Raw genomic sequence first — 19,446 nt, 5'->3', positions numbered from 1 at the left:
CACGGGCTTCAGTAGTTGTGGCACACGGGTTCAGTAGTTGTGGCTTGCGGGCTCTACAGCACAGGCTCAGTAGTTGTGGCGCACAGGCTTAGCTGCTCCACGGCATGTGGGATCTTCCCAGACCAGGGCTCGAACCCATGTCTCCTGCACTGGCAGGCGGATTCTTAACCACTGCGCCACCAGGGAAGCCCAGAATAGTGTCTTTTGATTTAAAATTTTTTATGAAGTCTGATTTGTCTATTTTTTCTTTGGTTACCTGTGCCTTTGGTGTCATATCCAAGAAATTACTGCCAAGTCCACTGCTGTGAAACTTTTGTTCTATGTTTTCTTCTTCAACTTTTATTGGTTTAGGTCTTACATTTAGGTCCTTGACTGGTTTGAATTAATTTTTGTATACGGTGTTTGGTAATGGACCAACTTCATACTTTTGCATGTGGATATTCAGTTTTCCTAGCACCATTTGCTGAAAAGACTATATCCCTTTTCCATTGAATGGTGTTGGCACACTTGTAAAAAAATCATTTGACCAAATATGTGAAGGTTTATTTCAAGGTTCTCTACTCTATTTCATGGGTCTATGTGCCTGTCTTTATGCCTATACCATACTGCTTTGATTACTATAACTTTGTAGTAAGTTTTGAAATAAAAAAGTATGAGTCCTCCAGTTTTGTTCTTCTTTAGGATTGCTTTGGTTATTTGGGGTGGGGGGTCCCTTGAGATTCTATATGAATTTTAAGATGGGTTTTCTATTTCTGAAAAAAAAAAAAGAAGTCTTTGGGATTCTGATAGGGATTGCATTGAATCTGTAGATCACTTTGGGCAATACTGACATTTTAGCAATACTAAATCTTCTAATCTATGAACATGGGATGTGTTACCATTCATTTATATCTTTAATTTCTTTTAGCAATGTTTTATAGCTTTCATTGTACAATTCTTTCACCTCATTGATTAAGTTAATTCCTAAGTACTTCATTCTTTTTCATGATACTGCAAATGGAACTGGTTTTGTAATTTCCTTTTCAGATTGCCCACTGTACATAGAAACGCAACTGCAAGAGACCATACAATATACAAATAGAGAAAATTTTATTCTTCTTTTCCAATTTGGATGCCTTTTATATCTCTTTCTTGTCTAATTTTTCTGGCTAGAACTTCCAATATTATTTTGAATAGAAGTGAGGAAAGTGGGCATCCTTGTCTTGTTCCTGATCATAGAGGAAAAGCTTTCAGTCTTTCACCACTGAGTATTATGTTTGCTGTGGGTTTTCATATATGGCTTTTATTATGTTCATGTAGTCCTTCTATTCCTATTTTGAGTACTTAAAAAAAATTATTTATTTCATTTATGTTTATTTTTGGCTGTGTTGGGTCTTTGTTGCGGTGCATGGGCTTTCTCTAGTTGCGGTAAATGGGGGTTACTCTTCGTTGCGGCGTGTAGGCTTCTCATTGTGGTGGCTTCTTTTGTTGTGGAGCACGAGCTCTAGGCACACGGGCTTCAGTAGTTGTGGAGCGTGGGCTCTAGAGCGCAGGCTCAGTAGTTGTGGCACACGCACTTAGTTGCTCTGCGGCATGTGCAATCTTCCTGGACCAGGGCTCGATCCCATGTCCCCTGAACTGGCAGGTGGATTCTTAACCACTGTGCCACCAGGGAAGCCCTTGTTGAGTACATTTATCATAAAAGGGTGTTGAATTTTGTCAAATGCTTTTTCTGCATCAATTGAGATGACCATGTGATTTCTTTTCCCCTTCATTTTATTGATGTAGTGTATCACACTGATCAATTTCCATATGCTGAACCATCTTTGCCTTCCAGGATTAAATCCCACCTGGTCATTGTGCATAATCCTTTTAATATGCTGTTGAATTCTGTTTGCTAGTATTTTGTTGAGGACTTTCGCATCAATGTTCATAAGAGGTATTGGTATCTAGTTTTCTTGTAGGGTCTTCACCAAGCTTTGGTATCAGGGTTATGCTGGCTTCATACAGTGAGTAAGGAGGTGTTTCCTTCTCTTCAATTTTTTGGAAAAGTATGAGATGGGTTGGTATTAATTTGGTAGAATTCACCAGTAAAACCATCAAGTCAAGGGCTTTTCTTTGTTGGGAGAGTCTGATTACTGATTCAATATCCTTACTAGTTACAGGTCTATTCAGATTTTTTATTTCTTCATGATTTAGTCTTAGTAGGTTTTGTGTTTCTAGAAATGTGTCCATTTCAACAAGATTATCCAATTTTTTGGTGTACATCTGTTCACAGTACTCTCTTATAATCTTTTTCATTTCTGCAGAATTGGTAGTAATGTCCCCACTTTCATTTCATTTGTTTTTTTAAAAAAAAATTTATTTATTTGGCCGCTCTGTGTCTTAGTTGCAGCACGTGGGATCTTTCAGTTGTGGCATGCGGGATCCAGTTCCCCGACCAGGGATAGAACCCGGGCCCTCTGCACTGGGAGCACGGAGTCTTACCCACTGCACCACCAGGGAAGTCCCTCATTTCATTTCTGAGTTTAGTAATTTGGGTGCTTTTTTCTTTGTCCATCTAGTTTTAAAAAAAATTTCTTTCTTGTTTATTTTTTTGTTTGCGTTGGGTCTTAGTTGCAGCACACGTGGTCTTCGTTGTGGCACATGGGAGCTTAGTTCCCCAACCCTCATCTCCTGCATTGGAAGGTGGATTCTTTTTTTAATTAATTAATTAATTAATTTTTGGCTGTGCTGGGTCTTCGTTGCTGTGAGTGGGCTTTCTCTAGTTGCGGCGAATGGGAGCTACTCTTCGTTGCAGTGCACAGGCTTCAGTAGTTGTGGCTTGCAGGCTCTCGAGCACAGGCTCAGTAGCTGTGGTGCATGGGCTTAGCTGCTCCGTGGCATGTGGGATCTTCCCAGACCAGGGCTCGAACCTGTGTCCCCTGCATTGGCAGGTGGATTCTTAACCACTGCACCACCAGGGAAGTTCCAAGGTTTGTTGATTATGCTTATCTTTTTGAAGAACCAACTTTTGGTTTCACTGATTTTCTCTATTGTTTTTCTATTCTCTATTTCATTTATCTCTGCTCTATATTATTTCCTTCCTTTTGTTAACTTTAGGTGTAGTTTGTTCTTTTTCTAGGTCATTAAGTTGTAAAGTTAGGTTGCTGATTTGAGCTCTTTCTTGATTTTTAATGTAAGCATTTATAGCTATTAATTTCCTACTTAGCACTGCTACTGCTGCATTCTGTAAGTTTTGGTATGTTGTGTTATCATTTTCATTCATATCTAAGTATTTTCTAATTTCCTTTGTGACTTCTTTTCTGACCAACTGGTTGTTTTAAAAGTGTGTGAATTTCCAGTTTCGTAAAATTTCCAGTTTCCTTTATGTTACTGATTTCCAACTTCATCCACTGTGGACAGAAAAGATACTTCCTATGATATCTGGCTTTTAAAATCTATTGAGACTTAATTTGTGCCTAACATATGGTCTACCCTGGAAAATGTCCCATGTGCACTTGAGAAGAATGTAAATGCTGTTGTTGTTGGGTGGAGTATTCTGTAATATCTTTTAGATCTAGTTGGTTTATTGTGCTAAGTCCTCTATTCCTTACTTATCATCTTTCTGTTTGTTGTATTCATTACTGAGTGGGGTACTGAAGTCTCCAATTATTATTGCAGAATTGTTTATTTCTCCCTTCAATTCTGTCAGTTTTTGCTACATATATTTTGAGGTTCTGTCATTATGTGTGTAAATGCTTACGGTTTTTGTATCTTCTTGCCGAATCTTTCTAAAAAACACATGTCCTTCTTCGTCTCTTGTAACCTTTTTGGGTTTAAAGTCTATTTTAGCCATTCCTGCTCTCTTTTGGTTACTATTTACATGGAATATCTTTTCCCATCCTTTCACTTGCAACCTGTTTGTGTCTTTGGATCTCAACTGAGTCTCTTATACACAGTATATAGTTGGATCATGTGTTTTTAATCTATTCTGCCAATCTTTTTTAAAAATTGAGGTGTAATTGACATAAAATATTATATTAGTTTCAGGTATACATAATGATTCATTATACTTATATATTGCAAAATGGTCACCATAATGAGTCTAGTTAACGTCCATTACCACACATGGTATCAAATTCTTGTGATGAGCTCTTTAAGATTCACTCTCTTGGGCTTCCCTGGTGGTGCAGTGGTTAAGAATCTGCCTGCCAATGCAGGGGACACGGGTACGAGCCCTGGTCCGGGAAGATCCCACATGCCGTGGAGCAACAAAGCCCGTGCGCCACAACTACTGAAGCCCACATGCCTAGAGCCCGTGCTCCACAACAAGAGAAGCCACCGCAATGAGAAGCCCACACACCGCAACGAAGAGTAGCCCCTGCTCGCTGCAACCAGAGAAAAGCCTGTGCGCAGCAACGAAGACCCAACACAGCCAAAAATAAAATAAATAAAATAAAAATAAATAAAATAAAATAAATAAATTTATATATATTAAAAAAAGATTCATTCTCTTAGCAAGTTTCAACTATACAATGTATTATTATTAACTATAGCCACCATGCTGCACATTACGTCCTCATGTCTTATTTTATTTGGACCACCTTCATCCATTTTTCCAAGCCTCCAAACCCCTGACTCTGGCAACCACCAATTTGTATCTAACAGTTGCTGTTGTTTTTTTTAAGATTCTGCACATGAGTGAGGTCATGTGGTACTAGTCTTCTTGTTTATCTCATTTAGCATAATGCCCTCAAGGCCCATTCATGTTGTTGCAAATGGCAGTATTTCCTTCATTTTTATGGCTGAATAATATTCCATTGTAGATATACACATTTTCTTTATCCATTCATCCACTGATGGATACTTAGGTTGTTTCCATGTCTTAGCTACTGTAAATAATCATGCAATGAACATTGGAGTACAGATATCTTTCTGAGTTAGTGTTTTCACTTCCTTCAGATAAATACCCAGAAATGGAATTGCTGGACTGTATGGCAGTTCTATTTTTAAATTTCTGAGGAACCTCCAAACAGTTTTTGATAGTGGCTGTACCAATTTACATTCCCACCAACAGTTTACAAGGGTTCCCTTTTTTTCACTTCCTAACACTTCCTACTTCTTGTCTGTTTGATAACAGCCATTCTAATAGGTGTGCGGTGATAGTGGTTTTGACCTGCATTTTCCTGATGATTAGTGACATTAAGCACCTTTTTATGTACCTGTTAGCCACCTGTATGTCTTCTTTAAAAAGATATATATTCAGGGACTTTCCTGATGGCCCAGTGGCTAAGACTCTGCATTCCCAATGCAGGGGCCCAGGTTCGATTCCTGGTCAGGGAGCTAGATCTCACATGCTGCAAGTAAGAGTTTGCCTGCCGCAACTAAAGATCCCACCTGCTGCAACTAAGACCTGGCGTAGCCAAATAAATAAATAAATATTGAATAAAAAAAGATGTATATTCAGATTCTCTGCCTATATTTAATTGGATTTTGTTTTGCGACTGACTTGTATGATTTCCTTATATACTTTGAAGATTAACCCCTTATCAGATCTGCAAATATTTTCTCCCATTCTGTAGGTTGTCTTTTCATTTTGTTTATGGTTTTCACTGCTGTATAGGAACATTTTAGTTTGACTAGTCTCACTTGTTCATTTCTGCTTTTAGTGCCTTCCTCCTGGTGTTAAAACCAAAAAAATCATTGCCAAGACTGACGTCAAGGAGCTTACCCTCTGTTTTCTTTTAGGAGTTTTATGGTTTTAGGTCTTACATTCAAGTCTTTAAAAGTTGATTTCTGTGTATGTTGAAAGATAGTGGTCCAGATTCATTCTTTTGCATGTGGCTATCCAGTTTACCCACATCCTTTATTGAAGAGACTGCCCTTTCCCCATTGTATATTCTTGGCTCCTCTATAATAAATTGGTCATACATGCATGGGTTTATTTCTGTGCTCTCTATTCTGTTCCATTCATCTATGAATCTGTTTTTCTGCCAATATCACACTGTTTAGATTACTACTACAGCTTTGTAATATAGTTTGAAATCAGGAAGTGTGATGTCTTCAACTTTGTTCTTCTTTCTCAAGACTGCTTTGACTATTTGAGGTCTTTTGTGGTTCCACAAAAATTTTAGGATTATTTGTTCTATTTCTGTGAAAAATGCCATTGGAATTTAATTTTTATTGCACTGAATTTGTAGGATGCTTTGGGTAGTATGGACATTTAAACAATACTAACTCTTCAAATCCATGAACACAGAATATCTTTTCATTTATTTGTGACTTCTGTAAGCTCTCTCATCAGTATCTTACAGTTGTCAGTGTACAGGTCTTTCACCTCCTTGGTTAAATTTATTCCTAGGTATTTTATTCTTTTTGATGCTATTGCATCCAGGCTTTAAAAAAAGTTTTTGATAGTTCTTAGCGTATGGAAATGCAACTGATTTTTAAAAAAATATGCATTTTATTAACTATTTATTTATATATTTATTTATTTAATTTGGCTGTGCTGGGTCTTAGTTGCGGCATGCGGGATCTTTAGTTGTGGCATGTGGGATCTTTAGTCAGCAGCATACGGGGTCTTTAGTTGCAGCATGTAAACTCAGTTGCGGCATGTGGTATCTAGTTCCCTGACCAGGGACTGAATCCGGGCCCCCTGCATTGGGAACATGGAGTCTTAGCCACTGGACCACCAGGGGAGTCCCCGCAACTAATTTTTATATTTGATTTTGTCTCCTGCAACTTTACTGAATTCATTTATCAGTTTTAAAAGTTTTTTGGAGGAGTCTTTAGAGTTTTCTATATATAATATTATGTCATCTGCAAATAGAGACAGTTTTACTTCTTCTTTTTCAACTGGATGCCTTTTATTTTTTCTTGCCTAACTGCTCTGGGTAGGACTTGCAGTTATTATGTTGAATAGAGGCGGTAGTAGTGGGCATCGTTGTTTACTTCTTGATCTTAAAGGAAAAGCTTTCAAACTTCCACCTGTTGGCTTGTCACATATGGCCTTGATTATGCTGAGGTACATTCCTTTACCCACTTTGCTGAGAGTTTTTATTATAAATGATGTTGAATCCCATTCTCTTTTGGAGAGTTTAATCTATTTGCCTTTAAATTAATTATTGATAAGGAGAGAGTTACCTCTGTCATTGTGCAATTTGTTTTCAGTATGCCCTATAGCTTTTTGTCCCTCATTGTCTAAATTCCTGTTTTCTATAGTATTTAATTTTTTGGAGTGAAATGTTTAAATTCCTTCTTAATTTCCTTTTGTACATGTCTGTAGCTATTGCATTTGTGGTTATCATGAAGATACACTGAACATCCTGAAGTTATAACACTATAATTTTATTTATAGCAGCTTAACTTCAATTAACATATAAAAACTCTGCTCCTTTACAGCTCTCTTTCTACTCCTTTCAGTATCACAAAATTACATCTTTATAACTGTATGCACAAAAAAATAAACTAATAATTCCTTTAAATGCATTAGTCTCCTAAATTATGTAGAAAACAAAAAGTACAGTTACAAACCACTGTAACAACAATTCTAGCTTTTATAATTGCCCATGTATTTACCTTTATTAAGATTTTTTATTTACCAATATGGCATGGAAGTACTGTCTAGTGTCCTTTCATTTCAACTTGCAGGAGACCCTTGAGCATTTTTGCAGGGTAGGTCTAGTACTCAAGAATTCCCTCATCTTTTGTTTATTTGGGAATGTTTTGATTTCTTCCTCACTTTTGAAGGACAGTTTTGCCACATACAGGAATCCTTTTAGCACATTGCATATACTGGCCCACTGTCTTCTGGCCTCCAAAATTTCTGATAAGGAATCTGCAAACTTTCTTATTGAGGATCTGCTGTATGTGATGATTTGCTTGTCTTGTGCTGCTTCCAAGATTTGCTCTTTGTCTTTTGAAAGTCTGATTATAACGTGTCTTGGTATGTGTCTCTTTGAGTTCATCTTACTTGGAGTTTGGGAAGCTTCCTGGATATTTATATTCACATCTTTCATGAAATTTGGGAAATTTTCAACCATTATTTCTTTAAATATTCTCTCTGCCTCTTTGTATCTGTCTTCTCCGTCTTGAACATCCACAATGCATATGGTTGTTCTGCTTGATGGTGTCCCACGGGTCACTTAGGGCTCTCTTTTCTTCAATCTTTTTCTTATTCTTCAGGCTTGATAATTTACATTGTCCTCATCTTCAAGTTCACTGTTTCTTTCTTCTGCCTGCTCAAACCTGCCTTTGAATCCATCTAGTGAGTTTTTCATTTCAAGTACTGTACTTTTCAGCTCCAGAATTCCTTTTTGGTTTCTTTTTAGGCTTTCTATCTCTTTACTGATATTTCCATTGTGTTCCAACATCATTTTCATGACTTTCTCATGAAAGAAAGTTTTTTTCATGACAATTTCCTTTAGTTCTTTGAGCATGATTAGGGCAGCTGTTTAAAAGTCTTTGTCTAATGTATCTGCCATTAAGTCCGTTTTAGGTTCAGATTCTACTGAATTATTTTTTTGCTTTGAATGGACAATACTTTCTTGTGTCTTTGTATTCCTTGTGATTTTTTTGTTGAACACTGGACATTTGAGTCGAATAATGTGGTCACTCTGGAAATTAAAGACTCTCCGTCCAGTTTGCTGTTTTTATTTTTGCTTTTTTGATTGCTGTAGGCTGTCTCTGTGCCAAGGATCAGCCTCAGGTGTAAACTTAGTGTCTTGTGTCTTTTCCAATCCTTTCGTTGGATATGGGCAGTCACTGTCTATTTCCCCTCATATATGCAGTTGTTTTTGAACGTCTTAGTCTTTAATTTCTATCCCAAAAGGGGAAAAGCAAAAAATGAAGGTGGCGAAAAGAGGGCACCCTTAAAATCTCCTGGGAGTCACTTTAGCTGGAGGGAGAGGGACTTGCAACAATGGTGGAGGTACACAGTGGCTGCCTGCTTCTTTGCACCTCTGTGATCAGAAGAAGCAATCAGAGCATAGGTACCTAATATTTGGAGAACAGGGTCCTTTTTATCCACCCTAGCATCTGCAAGCTGTATGCAAGATATTTCAGGAACACTTGCACAGCTGCCTGCCATGTGGCTGTGGGTAGGGATGAGTAGCTGCTACTGTGCTAACACCTCAAATTGACTGAAATGATCCACAACTGACCATCTAAAACTTCCCCTGGACATTACAAGCCTTCAACAGACCCCAGAGTTCCAAAAGAGTTTTATCAAACAGATTCTGCTAGTGCAATTGTCTAAAGGGAGATAGATTCCTTGTGCTTCCTACTCTATCATCTTCTCAGAATCCTCTCCTACCATGTTATCTTTTCTGAACTATTTTTTAGATGCAATTTTTCATTCTCAATTAGATTCTAATCTATTACTTTTATTTTTATTTCTCATTGTGACAAATCCAGTAAGGATGTGATAAATATGCTAAATGCATGGATGTGAGAAGAACCACGTAACACAGTGCTTGGCGCACAGTAAGCAGTCAATAAATATTAGGAATTATCACACACACACAAATAAATATTACATTCTTCTGGGAGTAGTTATGATGAAGTGTGAAGAAATAGTACGAGCTTACTCTCTACCTGGAGGATCTGGTATAATAAGGAATTGCCTGAGCTGCTTTGTGTAAGCTGACTAAAGCTGTGGAAAGATCAATCTCTGGATGTCCTCAAAGCTTTCTGCTCTGTTGGAGTCTTGTCTTCACCTTCCCCTGCTTTCTTACCATTTCTGCATTTCACAATTTGGGTCACAGCTGTGGTTGATGAATCGGGCCTCATTTCCCATGCGGTAACTGTCAATCACCATCCCACTATCCAGGTTCAGACAATAGTGGTCACTGTGATTATGATACTGCTCAATCATCCTATTCCTAAAGAGGAGAGAAATGATTGAAAGCCAATTAATGATTAAGTTGAAAGTAAATTTCAAATATTTCATTTTCCATACTAATCTGGTAACTTTGCCATTTTACTGGAGTATCATTTACCACTGTACCTGAACTCCTGTTCGCTGACAACCTCCCCTAGGTATTCAATGATGAACTGCCCAGCTTTTAGGGGTTCTTTGGTTCTGATTCCCCAGCCTTTTTCCTCAGCTCGAAATCGTTCTAGACATTGCACCCACTCATGCCTCTGTATCCTCTGGTTACAGCACTGCTCACCACAGGGGCAAGTGTTGGGGGAACACTCAGCAAAGATCATTCTAGAAAGAAAAGGAATAACTGTATGTCAATTAACACTATATATAACCTTCATGAACCCATTTTTTAAATAGGAATTTAAAAAATGAATGCATAAAATTAATTTTTATTTTAATAAGGTTAGATTGGCTAACAAAGTTAACAAGGTAATAATGTCTAAGTTCAAAAATAATACTGAAAATTTCCAAGTCAAGTTGCAAACACTGATGCTTCTTATAAATTAATGAGTTAATTGTCCACTCAGCATCCTGGGTAAACACTATCATATTTAGTTCTGGGCTAAGAATACATGAACTGTAACCCACAGAGGAATTAATAATTTGATGATTACACTGCACTATTGTTTTGAAGTAGCTCATAGCCATTTACAGATTTTTAAAAAAATTGTGGTAAAATACACAAAAAATTTACTGTAACATTTATCATCATAACCATTTTATTTTTTAATAAATTTATTTATTTATTTTTGGTTGCGTTGGGTCTTCGTTGCTGCGTGCGGGCTTTCTCTAGTTGTGGCGAGTGGGGGCTACTTTCATTGCGGTGTGCAGGCTTCTCATTGCATTGGCTTCTCTTTGTTGCGGAGCATGGGCTCTAGGCACGCGGGCTTCAGCAGTTGTAGCACGCGGGTTCAGTAGTTGTGGCTCACGGGCTCTAGAGCATAGGGTCAGTAGTTGTGGTGCATGTGGGATCTTCCTGGACCAGGGCTTGAACCCGTGTCCACTGCATTGGAAGGTGGATTTTTTTTTTCTAATTAAAAAAAAATTTATTTATTTATTTATTTATTTATTTATTTATCTTTGGCTGCGTTGGGTCTTCGGTGCTGTGAGCGGGTTTTCTCTAGTTGCAGCGAGCAGAGGCTACTCTTTGTTGAGGTGCGTGGGCTTCTCTTGTTGCGGAGCATGGGCTCTAGGTGCGTGGGCTTCAGTAGTTGTGGCACAAGGGCTCAGTAGTTGTGGCTCGTGGGCTTAGTTGTTCCGTGGCATGTGGGATCTTCCCAGACCAGGGCTTGAACCCGTGTAACCTGCATTGGCAGGCGGATTCTTTTTTTTTTTGGCAGGCGGATTCTTAATCATTGCGCCACCAGGGAAGCCCACAGTTTACAATTTAAAGTACTTTCAGAGTTGTTTGATTTATTCTTCAAAAAGATATTATCTTGGGCTTCCCTGGTGGCACAGTGGTTAAGAATCCACCTGCCAATGCAGGGGACACAGGTTCGAGCCCTGGTCCGGGGAGATCCCACATGCTGCGGAGCAACTAAAACCGTGTGCCACAACTACTGAGCCTGCACTCTAGAGCCTGTGAGCCACAACTACTGAAGCCCACGCACCTAGAGCCCAGGCTCCACAACAAGAGAAGCCACCGCAATGAAGAGCCCACGCACCGCAACAAAGAACAGCCCCTGCTTACCTCAACTAGAGAAAGCCCGCGTGCAGCAACAAAGACCCAATGCAGCCAAAATAAATAAAAATAAAACAAATAAATTTATTTAAAAAAATATTATCTTTATCTAAAGGGCAAACAGCCCACAGTTCAAATCACATAAATGAGCAGTAAGCAGAGAAAGTATCCACTGGACTATTCTTCAATTTAAGACAATCAGGGAGTTCCCTAGTGGTGCAGTGGTTAAGAATCCGCCTGCCAATGCAGGGGACATGGGTTCAAGCCCTGGTCCGGGAAGATCCCACATGCTGCAGAGCAGCTAAGCCCGTGTGCCACAACTACTGAGCCTGTGCTCTAGAGCCTGCGAGCCACAACGACTGAGCCGGCATGCCACAACTACTGAAGCCCGTGCGCTTACAGCCCGTGCTCCACAACAAGAGAAGCCACCGCAATGAGAAGCCCGTGCACAGCAACGAAGAGTAGCCCCACCCCCGTCACAACTAGAGAAAGCCCACGCACGGCAATGAGGACCCAACACAGCCATAAATAAATAAACAAATAAATAAAAGAATAATAAAAATATATTTAAAAAAATTTAAGACAATCAGCTTAACTTGTAAAGACACCGCCTTACTGTCAAATTCACCACAGTTATTCTTTGTTTTGCTGATTTCTTTGCTGCATGGATATTGACGAACACCCCTCCTAGAACTGTCCTCCTATTTTGGGCTTTGTTGATCTTTTATGATAATGGACTTCCCACCTTTACAATAACAATTCCTGTCTTTTTTTTTTTTTTTTTAAACAGGAATCCTTTTCTCCTCTCTACTTTCCATGGCATATTCATTGCTCCTCTTTTCTTCAGAAGGCTTATTCATTTTCATGGCTTTTAAAAATAATTAATTAATTCAGTTTTTGCTGCGTTGGGTCTTTGCTGCTGCTCTTCGTTGCGGTGCTCGGGCTTCTCATTGCAGTGGCTTCTCTTGTTGTGGAGCATGGGCTCTAGGTGCGCGAGCTTCAGTAATTGTGGCACACGGGCTCAGTATTGTGGCGCACGGGCTTGGTTGCTCCGGGCTCTAGAGCGTAGGCTCAGTAGTTGTGGTGCACGGGCCTAGTTGCTCCACAGCATGTGGGATCTTCCTGGACCATGGCTCGAACCCGTGTCCCCTGCATTGGCAGGCGATTCTTAACCGCTGCACCACCAGGGAAGTCCTATTCTGTTTGTTTTGATAAACGACCAAGATAAGCCCTTTAACTGTATAAAAAGTAAAACATGTTTCTATTCATTGTCTGGAAAACAAAACTATAAAGTTACCCAAATCTGAAAGTAGATGCTGCAAACTAAGATGGGAAGATTTTGATTTAGCAATGTAAACTGCCATTACCTATAGTCATAATGCCCTTGAAAAATTAGGCAATTTCTCCCCCCTCTAAATATAGATCATCTGATTGCTCTTTCTCTCACCTGGTAAGATTTAAGGTTAAACAATCATTGAGAAAGGTACTAATGTGATTGACTTCACTAGCTATGGAGGTCAGACCATTCCTGTAAATGGAAATGTGTTTTCACTTAAATGAAATGAATATTCCTGCTATGAATCATGCTAGGTCAGGAAGGAGTAGGCCTTGGAGGCAGGGGAGAGGATCATTCCATCCCGACTTTTTAGGACCAAGAATTTGAGGAACCAGGGTTCTTCTAGAGCAAAAGGTGAAGGCTCCTAGAGATTCTCATTGGTGGGCAAGTGGAAGTGAACTGCTCTCAACAAAGTAGCATAGATAGACTCTAATAGGGAGTTAGACAGGGGCCCTGATGTTTAGTTTAGGGCCTGTGAACTCCGAAAGTAATCACCACTGGTGGCATAAGTCTCACCAGGTAATATACATTTATCTTCCCCTAAGTATTCAGTTTTGTTACACACCATGTCTGTCCTTTTGGAGAGCTGAGGGAGTGGGCTCTGTATGTGCTATGAGCAAATGGGTACAGCATTTAAAAATAGCTTGAAATGAATGACAAGACTTTGTTCCAGGGAAAGAGGAATGTTCTGGAGCAGCAATGGGTTTGATATGGATGGTGTACAGAAACAAATATCCACCAAGGAAGATCTGTAGTGTTTATAAACAATGTTGGTGATTCCTAGAAATTGTTTGGAAGAAAGGAGAACAAATGTTTAAAGTCTTTATTTGAAGTAATCGTAAAACCCCATTATTTGTTTTAAAAATTGTCCTGGGACTTCCCTGGTGGTGCAGTGGTTAAGAATCCGCCTGCCAATGCAGGGGACATGGGTTTGATTCCCTGGTCCGGGAAGATCCCATATGTCGCGGAGCAACTATGCCTGTGCGCCACAATTACTGAGCCTGCACTCTAGAGCCCTCGAGCCGCAACTACAGAGACCACGTGCCACAACTACTGAAGCCTGCACGCCTAGAGCCTGTGCTTCACAACAAGAGAAGCCACCGCAATGAGAAGAACATGCACCGCAATGAAGAGTAGTCCCGGCTCGATGCAACTAGAGAAAATCTGTGCTCAGCAACAAAGACCCAATGCAACCAAAAATAAATAAATAAATAAATATTAAAAAAATATAGTCCGGAATCAAGTGTTCCCTGGGCTACTTACAAGTTAAGTACAATTCTACATATGAGTCTTGCATGGATGCGAAAGTGGATCCTGCCGATCCTTTAACTCTCCCACCCCCTTAAATATTTACAGAACTCTGAATACAAAGACAGGTGAGACAAAGCCACCCTACATTTTAGATAGCTCCATTTAACTGAATCTCTATGAGGGTTACTTTTAAATATATAAGGAAGCACCCACCAAATAACATATTTTAATTTTTCTTAGTTATTTATACATTTATCACATTCATTAGATGCATGATGATGTAGTGCTCATATTCTCATGACACAAAGTTGGCAGTACTGTGTCTGAGTGTTTGTTTATTTCTTATTTAGGGGTAAGTTTTGGGTTTTTTTGGAACAAAGACAACATAATGGGAAGGATAAATGTGACACCCATACTAAATGATATAAGGCAACCAATGTTATTATGTAAAGGTAAATGTTCAAATTTCAATTTTTCAGAGATTAAAAGACTATCAATACGTATACAATAAGCAGTGTGGTACAGTGGAAAGAACATGACTTTTGAATCAAACACATGTGGGTTCAAATTCTGTCTCTGTCACTTGTCTAATGTAATGTGGAGCAATTTACCATCCAAAATCTAGATTCCTTCATCTGTACAATGTAAAACTATCACCTACCTCCTTGGACCATTGTGAGAAAGAGAGAAAATAAGCAATGAGGCAGCTATATTATAGTAATTTCATAGACAATAAAATATCATACAAACAAGCACAGAAATGTTAGCATCTAAAGAGATGCACATTTAAACAACTTTAAGGACATACGATACTCTAAAATGTTAAACAATCAAAATACTAAAGCACTAGAAATAAAGTTAGATGTTAATAACTAAAGGAGGTGGAACTATGGGGAAATAAATATATTTATATATAGGTGGTGATACCAAAAATTAACTCAATATTTCATGACAGCTACTGGATAGTATACAGTAAGAATTATATATATGTCCTTATAGTTTGTACAGGTATTTCTTCTTTTGAGAATACACTCTAAGAGTTAAAACAGAAAGGAATCTATACAAAGAGTTTCATAGTAGTGCCATTTTTAATAGCAAAACATTAAAAATAACTTGAATAACGAACAACAGAAGAAGGGCAAACCGTGACATACTAACCTAAAAAGGATGAGCTTGTGGACCACAATGATACATAAAAGTGCATATATAAAGTATTTGTCAGTGAAAAAAATCAGCTATCTATAACACCAAGTTATTACTACTATGTACAACTGTTATGTATGTACAATGACAAGATGTGAATTTACAGTGATATTCGTAAGGGAGAATTCCCCAACTGGCATGCTAAAGCAGAAACGCTGATTCCCTCAGCCCGCAAGACAGTTGACTAGAGATGGAGACTGGGAAAGCAGTTGTCTTTTTCTACGAAAGCCATCTAGAACAAGGAGCATTGATGGGAAGTTCATTAACTCTTTTTTTGCTATAAATATGCTTATGTTACCAAAACCAACAAATTCTATCTCTACTCCTTTGTCTCAATTAGACATTTCCATTTTGAAATCTCAATGTCATTTAAATACTCAGTGGTCCCAAATCAAAATCAGAATTTTTATCTCCAAACCAGTTAGATTCCACACTTTCTATCTCTGACAATAGCATAACCATCTCTCATTAGCATCACTGACTCAATCATCATGTGTATATCTGCTATATGCTAATGGTTTATCAACCTAGTTTCCTCCCCGCCCAAATATATCATGGCCTCTTTCTTCTCTTTCACTGCCATCATCCTGCTTTTACTCCCTCATTATGGCTACCATATACTGAGATCTAGGAAGGTTTCTAGAACTGTGCTTAATGAATTAAAAACATTGTTTCATATAATCCTCACAAACCCCTCCATAAAGATGGTATTATTTTTATTAGAGGGGTTAAAGAACTTTCCTCAGGTCTCTTAAGTAAGTAAGAGGATTTAAACCTGAGGACATAAGACTCTAGATCACATTGTTTTCTGTTACTCTATTTAGCCCATGTTATGGGCTGAATGTGTCCCCTCAAAATTCATAGTTGAAGCCCTAGCCTCCAGGGCGACAGTATTTGGAAGTAGGGTCTTTGGGAGTTAAATAGGTTTATATTAGGTCAGAAGGGTGAGAACCTCCTAATGGGATTGGTGCCCTTCTAAGAAGAAGAAATCTCTCTCTCTCTCTCTCTCTCTCTCTCTCTCTCTCCCATGAGCATGCACTGAGGAAAGGCCATGTGAGCACACAGGGAGAAGGCAGCTGTCTATAAGCTAGAAAGTGGGTCCTCATCAGACACTGAATCTGCTGGCAATTTGCCCTTGGACTTTGCAGCTTCCAGAACTGTGAGAAATAAATTTCTGTTGTTTAAGTCTATGATATTTTGTTATAGAAGCCCAAGCAGACTGAGACAGCCCATCAATGAGGTTTTATATACTATCTTTGTGCAACTTCTTGAGGGGAAATCAAAGAGCCTATTTAACCTTTCCCTCTAAATGAAGTGACTTTTTTTTTGGCCGCGCCACATGGCTTGTGGGATCTTAGTCCCCCAACCAGGGATTGAACCTGGGCCCTTGGCAGTGAAAGCACAGAGTCCTAACCACTGGACCGCCAGGGAATTCCCCTAAATGAAGTATCTTACAGATCTTAAAGCCTGTGTTTACAGAATCAGTTTAGTACAGTACCTATTGAGGCAGTCATCCACACAGCCCTTTTTGGTGTCACCATCCGGTTTCTTACAGTTACAAGTGGTAGCCTCATAACCAGAAAGGGGTTTGACATCAACGTAGACATCTTGAGAGAAGACAGCAAAGAACAGTTTGTGAATATATAGGATAATTTTCTAAGTGCCAGGCTAAGAACACTGATTGTATGCAGGCAGAAAAAACAGCTCCCATGTTACTCACTTGAACGGATTTTTTTATATAGTGGGACATCTGGTTTCTTGTATAGCTAGAAGAAAAAACAGAAAAATCTTGATATAGCATTCAACTTCAAATGCCAGAAAACAGTATCAATCACTAAAAATAGAGGAAATTATCCACGTACTCTGCTCATATGGAAACGTTTACAAGACTTTCTGGGTTGGATAATTTGAGGGAAACTTGGTGTGATCACTTTTTTATCCTGAAATAAAAGGTGACTTACTAGATCAGGGTTTAAGAGAGAACTAGATTCAACAGAAGCAATACTAAGTAGTTTAAAGAAAATGCATTTTTTGTTAGATGTTTCTTCAGCAAGTTATGAGATAGACTTAAATGAAAGTCACACTGCAGATCAAAGCTTTTCATTTGGATAAATTAAGATTGTATTTGCTGCTATGAAAAGAATGGAAAACTTGCACAGGGCTTGTTTAGATGGCCTGCGTAGGTGTATGAAATGAAAAAGATGACAACCTTGGCTTTTTCAGGGTGAGTGTTGTAGGGAAACACATTTCACGATTTAATTAAGTCAATTAATTTAATGAACAAAGGGGAGATGGCAGGCAGGATAATGGCGCTCTCATACTGCAATAAAGAATGCATTAGGAAGAAAATGTATTAGGTCAGTCGGTCAGTGTTTTACCATAGAAGACAGTACCCAAAAAAAAAAAAAGGCAACTTGGTTTAAGCTAGAGTGTACTAATCTATAAGAATAATCCCACCATCATTTTTCAGTTGGTATAGATTCAAAACACTATCTCCTTCATTGCTATGAACTCTCTGAGACAAATATCTAACATACTGATCCTCTTAGAATTCAAGAGAGGCCACCAGAGAAGAGAATGTAGATGGGAATGTTCACTGCTTTTGGCTTTCCAAAGTCAAACTTTGGTGGAATTCTGGCAAAACTCAGGAGCCTATTTACCTCATTTGCATGACTATTTCCCAATGGTTGTTCTCAATATGGATTCTGGGGGCTTTAGCTTAATATAAAAATAACTGGGGGAAACTTTTCAATTAGGTAAGCAAGAGAGAAAAACAGCACCTTCCCATTTTTAGTTCCCAATATATTTAAATATCTTTTAAAAGTACAAGAGTGTTAAATATTTTCCCTGTTTCCTTTGGTAGAAGACTCTCTTTTATATGTGAAAAATAAATTCCAAACTGATGGGAAGGAGCCAACAAAAATAAAGCCTGAAATTTCTTAGCGCTGCTGGCAGTACATCTAAATTCCCTTGAGACCTGCATCAAACAGGATTCTTACAGAACAGAATCTTTGCCACCAAAATAAAAGTCCAGAATAATAACAGAAGGTTTCCTAAGGAAGGAGGAAGTTAATGCTATTTTGAAGTATGAGTGAAGGCAAAGAGGTCACATTAAATATGGATGCAAATTCATTTTTCTTAGTCTCTAACCTTCACAGGGACACTTCTCTATACTTCCTAAGATGAGAGCATAACAAGGAGGCAGAGAAAAAGACTTGCACACTCCTTTCCCCCGTTTACCACTTATGAATGAAGCATGGTAAGATATGCTCATACCTGATTATGTTTCCACTGCCAAAGGATGTCATAGGGAAGCTGAAAATCAATTCTCTTTTGCCTTAGATATTTTCCTGAAACAAAAAAATACTATCAATTTCAATATCTAATTTATACAATGGGTCAAACAGCCACAAGATTTAATATGCACTGAATAAAAAAATAAAGATTTAATTTTTAATTTTATGAATTTTCCATCACTAATTTTTAATTTTAGCTACTCTTTTCCACTGTGCACCATGTGGTATAAGCTAAAGATATATTTTAATAGTAGCTTATATAAAACAACTAGCATAGCAAATTTACTACCAAAAATAGGTCATTATGAAGCAAACTAAATACTAAGAATTGTTCAATCATTAAAATTATTAACCAGAGCATCTGTCATCTATTCTCCTTCATTATGTACATAATCTAAGGTTGACTATAAAAAGAAGTATAAGAGTTTTCTAAAATAGGTAACCCTGAATTTAAATAACTCGAGTATTTACATGCAAATTTATGATCTGTTAACATTTTTTCCTACCTATTGAAATACTACTACTTTTTAAAGCCAATTTTAGAGCCCTTTTCTACCTTAAAGAGGTCCTTTCAATTTGTTTACTCTGTATCTTTCTGTTCGTGAAGGACTATAATGCTCAACTCACTTCTTGCAGGACTTAGACTTTTCCTTGTTATCTGGATTTTTGCCCTATCATGGTCTCCAGACCAGCAGTTCTCAAAGTGTGCTCTGCTTACCCCAAAGGATCTGAGAGGTCAAAACTATTTTAATAACACTCTAAGATATTATATGCATTTTTGTTATGCTGA

General features: G+C 38.3%; 1 protein-coding gene across 14 annotated transcripts in view; it reads right to left on the bottom strand.

Annotated features, from left to right (window-relative positions):
* Window positions 1–19,446, bottom strand: part of ASH1L (ASH1 like histone lysine methyltransferase) — a 210,161-nt gene that overhangs the window by 26,675 nt on the left and 164,040 nt on the right. For all 14 annotated transcript variants that reach the window (XR_014262016.1, XR_014262017.1, XM_082456185.1 and 11 more), the window contains 5 exons: window positions 18,637–18,710; window positions 17,081–17,126; window positions 16,859–16,967; window positions 9,968–10,174; window positions 9,696–9,842 (listed from right to left, as the gene is read on the bottom strand). Coding sequence is in view for 12 of the 14 variants with exons in the window: in XM_082456185.1 (XP_082312311.1) it covers window positions 9,696–9,842; window positions 9,968–10,174; window positions 16,859–16,967; window positions 17,081–17,126; window positions 18,637–18,710 (583 nt within the window). In the remaining 2 variants the exon portion in view is untranslated. The remainder of the gene's footprint in view (window positions 1–9,695; window positions 9,843–9,967; window positions 10,175–16,858; window positions 16,968–17,080; window positions 17,127–18,636; window positions 18,711–19,446) is intronic.

The sequence above is a fragment of the Balaenoptera physalus genome (genome assembly GCF_965194825.1).
Source record: "Balaenoptera physalus genome assembly, chromosome: 1".
Lineage (NCBI taxonomy): Eukaryota > Metazoa > Chordata > Mammalia > Artiodactyla > Balaenopteridae > Balaenoptera > Balaenoptera physalus.
This window is presented reverse-complemented; position numbering and strand designations above follow the sequence as displayed.